This window comes from Cebus imitator, unplaced genomic scaffold (assembly GCF_001604975.1).
Source record: "Cebus imitator isolate Cc_AM_T3 unplaced genomic scaffold, Cebus_imitator-1.0 Scaffold58, whole genome shotgun sequence".
Classification (NCBI taxonomy): Eukaryota; Metazoa; Chordata; class Mammalia; order Primates; family Cebidae; genus Cebus; species Cebus imitator.
Window position 1 is genome coordinate 461,891 of NW_016107373.1, and position 11,631 is coordinate 473,521.

At 50.9% G+C, this 11,631-nt stretch overlaps 1 protein-coding gene across 8 annotated transcripts; it reads right to left on the minus strand.

The window, feature by feature from the left end:
* Positions 1 to 327: 327 nt before the first annotated feature.
* Positions 328 to 11,418, minus strand: NR1H3 (nuclear receptor subfamily 1 group H member 3). 8 transcript variants are annotated; one of them, XM_037738839.1, is made up of 11 exons: positions 11,317 to 11,418; positions 10,924 to 11,057; positions 9,776 to 9,855; positions 9,058 to 9,246; positions 8,065 to 8,331; positions 7,313 to 7,521; positions 7,036 to 7,215; positions 6,745 to 6,844; positions 1,053 to 1,239; positions 810 to 904; positions 328 to 615 (listed from the first exon to the last, which is right to left on the minus strand). In XM_037738839.1, coding segments are annotated over exons 3-11 (1,272 nt in total). In that variant the 5' UTR covers positions 9,819 to 9,855; positions 10,924 to 11,057; positions 11,317 to 11,418; the 3' UTR covers positions 328 to 613. The 8 variants fall into 8 exon arrangements, with proteins under 8 accessions (XP_037594767.1, XP_017384750.1, XP_017384753.1 ...); XM_017529261.2 differs by having other exon boundaries at positions 1,126 to 1,239; positions 11,317 to 11,417; XM_017529264.2 differs by having other exon boundaries at positions 1,126 to 1,239; positions 9,058 to 9,251; positions 11,317 to 11,417.
* Between the last annotated feature and the right edge of the window lie 213 nt (positions 11,419 to 11,631).

Below are 11,631 nucleotides of genomic sequence, written 5' to 3' on the forward strand. Positions count from 1 at the left end.
AGGCTTCCCCCTCTACTGCCGTGTCCCCACCCCCAAACCAGAAATTGGCTTCTCTCATTTTGTATTCATTTTGATCTTCCTGTTCAAACAGTACCAGACCTATCAGTGAGGCGGCCCTGAGGCATTTATGGCCATACCACAGAATGACAGTGGAGAATTTTTCTTGGGGCCTTGTGGGGAAAACAGGAAGTGGTGGAGGCAGAATGGGCAGGGCCCAGGAGAACCTTGTGCAAAGTGGCCCCCAGGCCCATCCGTTTGTGGGGTCAATGTGGTCTTCAGACACAGCACGGCGTTAGCCGGCGCCCCACTGCTCAGCAGCCACAAAACTCCGAACCTTCTGACTCTCTTTAATCTCCTTGCCCAGCTCCTAGGAATGTTTGCCCTTCTCAGTCGGTTTCACTTCTAGGAGGCAGCCCCTGAGCCTCAGCCATCTAGCCCAGAAAACAGAAAACTATGGGGAAAGAACAGTCATTCGTGCACATCCCAGATCTCAGAGAGCAGCGGTGGGAGCTTCTTGTCCTGCAGGCGCAGTGCAAACACTTGCTCTGAGTGGACGCTACTCAGGGTCCGGAGGCTCACCAGTTTCATCAGCATTCGTGGAAACATCAGTCGGTCCTGGGGAAAGAAGAGAGATTCAAGCACAGCTTTTGCCTGTCCCCAGGGAAGTGAGGCAAAGGTAGGGGAATTGTGGGAGAGGTGAATTGCCTGCACATCATGTGGTCAGAGTAGTTCTTGAAGGGAAAGCAGGTATGTCAGGCAACGGGCCTGTGCGTGGAAAGGAGGAAAAAGGGCACCATGGGGAGACTCACATGGGGATGGTGGATGGTGACGTATGCATGCAGGGCTTCCACATATGTGTGCTGCAGCCTCTCTACCTGGAGCTGGTCCTGCACGTTGGGCCGGTCTATGGGTCACCAAGAGAGTTGAGGAGCAGGTCTGGCCAGGGTCCAGATCCATACCCCAAATTGCAACCAAAAAAATAGAGACGTGCTCCAGCCAACCTCTCCCATTTCAAAATAACACAGCAAATGCCTCCACCCTCCCAACCCACCCCTCGATTCCTGTGGGCCTGCAGCCCTCCTTGGTGCAAGCCTCTTGCTGTTTCCCGTTGCCCCTCTTCCACACCTGCAGAGAAGATGCTGATGGCAATGAGCAAAGCAAACTCGGCATCATTGAGTTGCAGCTCATTCATGGCCCTGGAGAACTCAAAGATGGGGTTGATGAATTCCACTTGCAGCCCTGGGGAGGAAGAAGGGAGGCTGATGCCTGCAGCAGGAGCAGCAGAAACTTCCTTGCCTAAGGCCTCACCTTAGGAAACTACTAGGAACTCACTAAGAAGTCTACAGAGGGGGCCGGGCATGGAGGCTCACTCCTGTAAATCCAAGCACTTTGGAGGCCAGGGCGGGCGGATCACCTGAGGTCGGGAGTTCGATACCAGCTTGACCAACATGGTGAAACCCCGTCTTGAAAAAAAAAGAAGTAAAAATAAAGAAGTCTACAGAGGGCCAGGCATGGTGGCTCAAGCGTGTAATCCCAGCACTGTGGGAAGCCAAGGTGGGTGGATCACCTGAGGTTAGGAGTTCCAGACCAGCCTGGCCAACATGGCAAAACCTCATATCTACTAAAAACACAAAAACTAGCCAGGCACGGTGGCAGGTGCCTGTAATCTCAGCTACTTGGGAGGCTGAGGCAGGAGAATCACTTGAACCTGGGAGGTGGAGGTTGCAGTGAGCCAAGATCACTCCACTGCACTCCAGCCTGAGTGACAGACCGAGATTCCGTATTAAAAAAAAAAAAAAAAAAAAGGCCGGGAACGGTGGCTCATGGCTATAATCCCAGCACTTTAGGAGGCCAAGGGGGACGGATTACCTGAGCTCAGTAGTTTGAGACCAGCTTGGGCAACACAGTGAAACCCCATCTCTACTAAAAATACAAAAATTAGCTGGGTGCCTGTGGTCCCAGCTACTTGGGAGGCTGAGGCAGGAGAATTGCTTGAACCTGGGAGGTGGAGGTTGCAGTGAGCTGAGATTGTGCTACTGCACTCCAGCCTGGGTGACAGAGCAAGACTCCAGCTCCAAAATGAAAAAAAAAAAAAAAAGATTCTGTTTTCAGCAGCGCACAGTGACTCACACCTGCAGTCCTAGCTACTCAAGGCTGAGGCAGGAGGATCACTTGAGCCCAGAAGGTCGAGGCTGCATTGAGCCATGATCACCACTGTGTTCAGCCTGGGTGACAGAGTAAAACCTTGCTTCAAAGAAAAAAAAAAAACAAACCATTTTTAACTGGCGTTGGCATTACTTATTTGAACACCAGAGACACATTTCATGTATCACATCCTAGAGGGAATACTGCAGCGTGGGTGAGACTCTGGTACCAGACTGTCTGGGGTTGAGTTATGGCTCTGCCACTTACGAAGAAGTTATTTAACCTCTCTGGGCTTTGGCTTTCCCATCTGTAAAATGGGAATAATAATAGTACCTATCATAAACATGTGGCATATATGGTAACTACCACATAAGTGTTTGTAAAATTAATAATTCATGTTTTTTGAGATAGAGTCTCGCTCTGTCTCTAGGCTGGAGTGCAGTGGCGCGATATTGGCTCACTGCAACTTCTGCCTCCTGGGTTCAAGCAGTTCTCCTTCCTCAGCCTCCCGAGTAGCTGGAATTACAAGCATGTGCCATCACACCCAGATAATTTTTGTATTTTTAACAGAGACAGAATATCACCATGTTGGCCAGGATGGTCTCAATCTCTTGACCTCGTGATCTACCCTCCTTGACCTCCCAAAGTGCTGGGATTACAGCCATGAGCCACTGCACCCAGCCAATAAATAATGATTTTTTAATGGAAATAGTCTTTAAAATGCAACAAACCATGATCTAAAGTCATGACACCTAGAGAATACTTTCTCATACACATTGTCAAATTCTCTGCACCCTACACTGTTCCCCAGGCTTTGTCAGATTTCTTTTAGCGACCATCTGCTACATTTTTCCATTCAAGGCTTCTTGGTTAGTCATTTCCTGTACTTTCACCCTGATGTTTATCAAGTGTGTGTGTGTTAGTCCATTTAATGGGTGGGCCCCATTTTCTTTTCTTTTCTTTTTTTTGAGACAGAGTTTTGTTCTGCCACCCAGGCTGGCTCGATCTCTTCTCACTGCAACCTTGGCCTCCTGGGTTCAAGCGATTCTCCTGCCTCAGCCTCCCAAGTAGCTGAAACCACAAGCGTGTGCCACCTCACCCAGATAATTTTTCTATTTTTAGAAGGGACAGGGTTTTACAAAGTTGGCCAGGCTGGTCCTGAACTGCTGACCTCAAATGATCCGTCCGCCTCAGCATCCCAAAGTTCTGGGATTACAGGTGTGAGCTACTGTACCGCACCTGGCGGCAAGCCCCATATTCTTTTTTTTGAGTCAGAGTCTCACTTACTCTGTTGCCCAGGCTGGAGTCTTGGCTCACTGCAACCTCCACCTCCCAGGTTCAAGGGATTCTCCTGCCTCAGCCTCCCAAGTAGCTGGAATTACAGGCATGTGCCATCACACTTGGCTAATTTTTGTATTTTTAATAGAGATGGGGTTTCACCATGTTGGCCAGGCTGGTCTTCAACTCCTGACCTCATGATCTGCCCATCTCAGTCTCCCAAAGTGCTGGGATTACAGGCATGAGCCACTGCACCCAGCCTGCAAGCCCCATTTTCTAAAGCATTTCTTGGTGAAGATTTGAGCCCCAAAGTGTGGCAAACAGCCCCCTTTATACAGAAATTAAGAAAAGATTCTACAATTGGCTAATGCACCTGTAAGGGTCTGCTGATGCTTGCAGAATGGACACCTCAAATGTGCTCAGCCCATGTCACCAGTCATCTACCGTATGCAGTAATAGTAGTGGATAGAGAGAGGAGGAGGCCTGACAAACACAGCTCCTGTTTCCTTCTTCCCAAAACTTCACTCGTGAAATAAGAAATGAAAGGCAAACATGATGACATCAAAACTGCTTATACAAATAAATCTATAAATAGGTACAGATTCAGATAGCACAAGTCTATGAGTACCAAAGGAATACAGAGATATTAGAACTGGGCAGAATTCCAAAAGGAGGATATTCTAAAGGAGAGGAGAGCCATGGTTAAGAAGATCTAAGATAGGGCAGGGCGCAGTGGCTCATGCCTGTAATCCCAGCACTTTGGGAGGCCAAGGCAGCCGGATCATGAGGTCAGGAGATTGAGATCATCCTGGCCAACATGGCGAAATCTCTTCTCTACTAAAAATACAAAAATTAGCTGGGCGTGGTAGCGAGTGCCTATAATCCCAGCTACTCGGGAGGCTGAGGCAGGAGAATTGCTTGAACTCGGGAGGCAGAGGTTGTGGTGAGCCAAGATCACGCCATTGCACTCCAGCCTGGCAACAGAGCGAGATTCTGTTCCCCCCCCACAAAAAAAGCTGGGCTTTAAACCTGGATAAAGTCATTAAATTACCCCATTAGGTGCCAATACATGCGGACAGCACACTGGGCAGTACAGAAGGCAAGAGGTGCCAACATAGCCCTGTCAAGCCCTGGCCCTGTCGTGCCCTACAGCAAAGGGAGGCCTTCCTAGAAAGCTCTCTGGGTGGGCCTGTGCTGGGAGAGGGAGATATAAGAAGCACATGAGCTGGTCTGAGTCATCAGAAACCAGGGAAGGCTTGATGACTGGCCTGGCCACAGACATACCAGTCCTGAGAATGGAGTCATGGCATCAGCCATATTTTATAGCCCCACTTATCCAGTTGTTAAGCTACTTGGTTTCCTGCTGAAGCTCAATTCCAGTCCCTCCAAAACTCCCTCAGCCTTCCATCCTTTCCCAGGCCAGTTCTGATCACACAAACATTGCCAATAGTTGAATATGAAGAAACCCCTTCTGCATAGCTCCCAAGCGAGCATCAGCTAGAGAGCCACAGTGTGAACTAACTCTTGGAGAAAATACTTCAGACACAGAGTGGGGATGGAAGCATTTGCTCTTATTGTACATCCCCTCTGGGCATGTTTGCCATGCCGTGGTTCCAGTTCGTCAGAAAGTGCAATTGAAAAAGAGTAGGGGAGACCCAGTGTGGTGGCTCATGCCTGTACTCCCAGCACTTTGGAAGGTCGAGGCGGGTGGATTGCTCGGGCTCGGGAGTTCGAGACCATTTCAGGACCAGCCTGGGCAACATGACAAAACCCATTCTCTATAAAAAATATAAAAATCAGGCCGGGTGGGGTGGCTTATGCCTGTAATCCTAGCACTTTGGAAGGCCGAGGTGGGTGGACCCATTGAGGTCAGGAGTTCAAAACCAGCCTGGCCAACATGGTGAAACCTCATCTCTACTAAAATTACAAAAAATTAGCTGGGCATGGTGGTGGATACCTGTAATCCCAGCTACTTGGGAGGCTGAGACAGGAGAATCACTTGAACGGGTTGCAGTGATCGTGCCATTGCACTCCAGCTAGGAAACAGAGCGAAACTCTGCCTAAAAAATATATATTTTATATATAGTATATACTTTGTTTATATATTTGTTGTATATTATATGTTATTTATTAAATATATTTTTATTTATATATATTTAATAAATATATACTATATATATATATATAAAATAAATTAGCCGGGCGTTGTGGTGTGTGCCTGTATTCCCACCTACTTGGGGGGCTGAGGCAGGAGAATTGCTGGAGTCCAGGAGGTTGAGGCTGCAGTGAGCCATGTTCATGCCACTGCACTCCAGCCTGGGTGACAGAGCAAGAACTTGTCTTAAAAAAAATAATAATAATAGGGGAAATCAGCCCCCATGATCCCCAAAGAGCACATGTGAGGAAGATTAGTTCATTTTCTGACTACTAAAAGGTTCAGTGCAGCGAGTTTCAAACCTTTTTTTCAAGCTATAAAATCTGCAAGCAAAATATTATGTAGCAGTGCAATATATAACGCAGATTTAAATGGAGCTTCTTGTTTGGCTAAAGTAAGAATGGAGGACATTTCTGTGCCTCCCTGTTTCTCCTCCAAGGTGCCATTTCCATAAATCCCTCAGGTTCCTTGGAACACAGTTTGAAAACTACTGACCTGAAGCAACAGAAGACAGGGGTCTATCTGGAGCAGATGAGAGAAGCCTGTAAGCATTCCAATTTTCCATCTTCAAAAAACAAGGGGAGCCTTTCCTTACCAGCCACCCAAACATTGGACCCGTGGCTCTGTAGTCACTATGAGCCTATGACATAAAGCACCAGTCCTGGCCAGGCTCAGTGGGATTACATCCCTGTAATCCCAGCACTTTGGGAGGCTGAGGCAGGTGGATCACTTAAGGTCAGGAATTCAAGGCCAGCCTGGCCAACATGGTGAAACCCTGTCTCCTCCAAAAATATAAAAATTAGCCAAGCATGGTGGTGCACACCTGTAATCCCAGCTACTTGGGAGGCTGAGGCAGGAGAATTGCTTGAACCCAGGAGGTGGAGGTTGCAGTGAGCTGAGATTGCATCACTGCACTCTAGTCTGGGTGACAGAGCGAGACTCTGTCTCAAAAACAACAGCAAAAACAACAACAGCAATAACAAGGTGTCGTGGGTGGCTCACGCCTGTAATCCCAGCACTCTCGGAGTCCAAGGCAGGAGGATCAAATGAGGCCAGGAGTTTGGGACCAGCCTTGGCAACATAGTAAGACACCATCTCATTTTTTACAAATAAAAAAGAAGCACCTGTCCATCCAAGCCCAATCCCTGTGTGATCTCAGTTCTCACCTGCTTTAGCAAAGTCTTCCCGGTTATAACTGAAATCCTTGAGGAAGGTGATACTCTCACTCCCAGGGTTGTACCTCCGAGATGTCTCCAGAAGCATCACCTGCACACAAGCAGCAGATCTCAAACGGGGATGAGGAGGGCTGGTCTTGGAGCATGGCCCCTTCCAGGGAGGCCGATTCCCCTCATCCCTGCTTCCCAGCAGATCTGGCTCTCCCAGCTCGATGTCTGGAGGCCCTCCCACAGATAATCCCACTCTGCTTCTCCCTTCATCCCTCGCCCTTCTCCAGCCACCTCGATCGCAGAGGTCTTTAGCAGGGCAATCTGGTCCTCCCGGCTGAGCTGCAGGAAGCCAGGAAGCTGTTTAGCAAAGTCAACTATCTCCTGCACAGAGACGATGGCCAGCTCAGTGAAGTGGGCAAAGCGCTGCTGACGGGCCTCCCGGCTGTGGGGGTCTGGTGCCATGGGCCAAGGCTACCCAGGAGGAAAAAGGCAAAGCGCTTTGAGTCGAACATCAAGAAGCCCACTGGTGATCTGGGCGCAGCCACCTCTCCCCAGATGTGTCAAGTACCGTGACTCGAAGCTGGTCAGAAAAGGAGCGCCGGTTACACTGCTGCTGGGCAGCAACCAGCTTCTCGATCATGCCCAGTTGCTCTGGGCTGAGCTGGGGCAGGATCTGGGGGGGTGAGGAAGCCCTGAGGGGCAGGGACGTGGCATGAGCCTGTTCCTCCTCCTGCCGCTTCAGTTTCTTCAGGCGGATCTGTTCTTCTGACAGGACACCTAAGGACAGGGCCAGATGTGAAGAGGGGTGCAGACAGGGAGACAGGAAGCAAGAAGGGGGCAGAAGGGGCGGTTTGGGGCCCAAGAAAAGCAGACAGCACTGGGAAAAGGGAAGAAGATTTTTTTTTTTTGAAATGAAGTCTCACATTCACCCAGGCTGGAGTACAGTGGCATGATCTCAGCTCACTGCAACCTCCACCTCCAAGGTTCAAGTGATTCTTCTGCCTCAGCCTTCTGAGTAAGTAGGATAATACAGGCACATGCCACCACACCCGGCTAATTTTTGTATTTTTAGTAGAGGCGACAGGATTTCACCATGTTGGCCAGGCTGGTCTCAAACTCCTAACCTCAGGTGATCCACCTGCCTTGGCCTCCCAAAGTGCTGGGATTACAGGTGTGAGCCACTGCTCCCGGTCAAGAAAGATATTTTAATCCAAACTTAGGGACCGGTTAGCCCCGGCAAGTTCAGGCACCTGTCTGCGGTCACACCCTGGCTCCCTCTTTCCCCTCAGCCTCTTCCCCACTCCAGCCCCAGAAACTCACACTCCTCCCGCATGCCAGCCTGGCGGCATTTGCGCAGCCGACACTCCTGGCACTTGCGACGCATATAGGTGTCCATGGGGCAGTGGCCGCCGCTGTGGCAGACATAGCGCGCTCCCTTGATGACACTGCGGCGGAAGAATCCCTTGCAGCCCTCGCAGCTCAGAACGTTGTAGTGGAAACCGGAGGCCTTGTCCCCACACACGCTGCATAGCTCGTTCCCCAGCATTTTGGGGGCTGGCCCCTTTTTCCGCTTTTGTGGACGGAGCTCTGGAGACAGGAAAGTGCCTCAGTGCTCTCCCCAGAGGAAAGAACTTCCTGTTCTCCCTGACTCAGCCACTGCCTTGGGCACTCAGTGACCTCCATTCCCTTGAACTCCAGTTTCTCTTTTATGAGAACAGTAGCCCTCATTTGCCAAGTGTCATTATGTTCTAGGTACTGTATGACCCTTTTATATACATTGATCCTTATGAAAAACATACATTTTATTTATTTATTTATTTATTTTGAGACTGAGTCACTCTCTTGCCCAGGCTGGAGTACAGTGGTGTGAGCTCTGCTCACTGCAACCTCCACCTCCCAGGTTCTCCTGCTTTAGCCTCTTGAGTAGCTGGGACTACAGGTATGTGCTACCACGCCTGGCTAATTTTTTGTATTTTTAGTAGAGATGGGGTTTCACCGTGTTAGCCAGATGGTCTCGAGCCCCTGACCTCATGATACGCTCGCATCAGCCTCCCAAAGTGCTGGGATTACAGGTGTGAGCCACCACGCCTGGCCCATAATTTTTATTTACATTTTATAAACAAGGAAATTGAGGCTCAGAAAGGCCTAAAGTAGAGACAAAATTCACACTTCGATCAGTCAGATTTAGTTAGCTCGAAAGCTTTTGGACTTAACCATGAAATTATATATAAGGTAAAAACCCCCAAGGAACCTCTTCCAGATCCAAGGAACCTCTTCCAGATCCTACCTCCTCCAAGCCCAGAAGCTCCTCACCTGAGTGTTCTGAAGGGGGCTCTGCCCTGGTGAGCAGGGCTGTGGGCTCTGCAGCCTCCAGCCCCACCCCTGCAGTGCCCCCAGCAGAGTGGGCCATCCTGGCTTCCTCTCTGAGGATGCAGCTGCTGCCTCCCTGGGCCTGGCTGCTTGCATCCTGTGTGCCTGGTTTCCACAGCGCCACTGCAGAGTCTGAGCTCCAAAAGAGAGGCACAAGGGGGTCTCAGGCCCCATCCTGGCTCCCCTGTCCAGTGTTCTAGCTGGGAAACTGCAAGCTTATCCCCACCCTTAGAGGGCAGCAAAGTCCCAGCTCAGGCTTTGGGACCCTAGGATCCATGTGCGCTCTAGATAGGACTAGTTACTTGTTTCTTACATCTCAAGCCCTTAACGAAGATATTAACCCTTGTCCCTTTGTGGGGCTGGAATGTATACATTTCAGAGGTCAGACAAAACTCTTTAAAGCCAGAGCAGAGTAAGCACTCAGCTGGCCAGCTCTCTCCAGCAGCAAGCCCAGATTAGGGAGGACTGGGCGTGTGACTGCAAAGACCAGGCAGTGGAACCAGGGGAGAGGTGACCTGGGAGGCAGGCAAGCACCACTAAGAATGACTCTGGACTGCTCTCTGGAGGAGGGAAGAAGGCAGGTAATGAAGGAGGCTGATTCCTACAGGAGGCGAGGAGCCTGCAGTCTGGGCTCAGGGGATAGGGCTGGAATGAAGCTTACCAGGAGGAATGTCAGGCACAGGGGCCCCCAGCCACAAGGACATCTCTTCCTGGAGTCCTGGTCATTACCAAGGCACTGCCCTGCAGGAAGGACCCAGGTTATACTCTTCTAGAACTGGGCTCCTTTCTGGCCTCAGCTCCCTTCTCCACCTGACCCTCCCTTTTATCAGTACCAACAATATCAGCTAACATTTACTTGCTATATATTAGCCTATACTAAGGATTTATTGCATTACTATTATGTTTTTAGAGACAGGGTCTCCCTATGTTGCCCAGGCTGGTCTAGGAACTCCTTGGCTCAAGTGATCCTCCCACCTGGGCCTCCCAAAGTGTGGGGATTACAGGAGTGAACCACTGCACCCAGCCTGTTATAAACTTTATATGCTTTCCTCATAATATCTCTCTGAAGTCAAGACTATTTTTTTTTTTTTGAGATGGGGTCCCTCTACGTTGTCCAGGCTAGAGCTCAGCGCTATTCACAGGTGTAATAATAGTGCATTATCACCTCAAACTACTGGGCTCAAGCAATCAGCTTCCTGAGTAGCTGAGATGATAGGCTCATGCTACTGCTCCCGGCTCAGGAAGATTCTTAAACCCATTTTACAGGTGAGCAAACTGAGGTTCAAAGAGATTAAGTAACTATGGTCACACAGGCAGCAGTAGAGTCAAGACTCCAACCCTGCTCTGACTCCAAAGTCTGGGCTCCCAGATGCTGTGCCAGCCTTTCTCCCCCAAAGTGCCCTCCAGGCCAGCAGGGAATATTTGGGTACATCTGCCCTGCTTCTCTCGGCCCCTTCCCCCTCACTGCAACACTGAGGACAGCCAGAGTTGAGCAGGACCAAGAGACAGGATCAAAGCTCACTCCACCCAGTGAAATACGCTGCTTATTAGAGACCCTCACTCGAGCCACTTTCCAGGGTCCCAGCACAAACCACTTGTCTCCAAGAATCTCCCCAATTCACATGGAGGACCTCCTCCCCCGGAACCCCTCATGAGTTATTCTGGGACCCAGAGTCCTGTTCCTGTCCCAAGCTCCCATCACGATCACCCCTCACTTTTCCCCAGAAACCCCCTTTTCAGATCCTTAGGACATTCCCCTACCCCACCCCAGATACAGAGCCCCAGGCCACTGCTAAGGAGCAGACCCACCGAATCCCCAGGCCACCAGACTTCCTGGGTGGGCAGTCTCTGGAGCCCCCTTGCTGGGAGAAGAGGATGGTGCAGTTCCCTGTCCAGAGGCCTTGGTGGCCAGCCGGCGAGCTGGAGCTGAGCACAAGCGGGACCTGGAACCCCAGGGAAGTAGCAGTTTGGGGAAAGGCTGAGAGGAGGGACTGCCAAGGGGTCGGGCCACCCCTCCTTCCTGCCTGGCGACCGGAGCCCTCCCCTCCTCACCCCGCCCACAGGGCAGCTTCTCCATCAGGTTGGCTCCTCCCCAGCAGGCCACCCCCTCTCCCGCCACTCCCACCCCCTACTCTCAGCCAAAGCAGTGGCATTTCCCTGCAGACTTGCCAAGTTCCATGTCTCTCCCCTTCGTCTCCTTACCCAGCGCTCTTAGCAGCTATTGCAGAAGGACTGCCTCCCAGGAACCCCCACCCCAATCCCAGCAGCCTCCAGAGTCGGTGTTCCCTTCCCTCCATAGACGACACCTCGAGGAGCAAAGGTCCGGGCACAGCCCGGAATTGCGACACTGGGCCCCAGCCTGCTTTCCCAGCCTCTCTCCTCCTCCCTTGCCTCTGGGAAGAGGCCAAGAAGCTCTCCCTGGGCCTCAGCCAAGCTGGTAGAAATCCAGGGGTGGAGAGAGACAGGTGCTGGGCCTTCCAAAGAGTTTCTGAATGTGGGTGCCCTGCGGGGACCGCA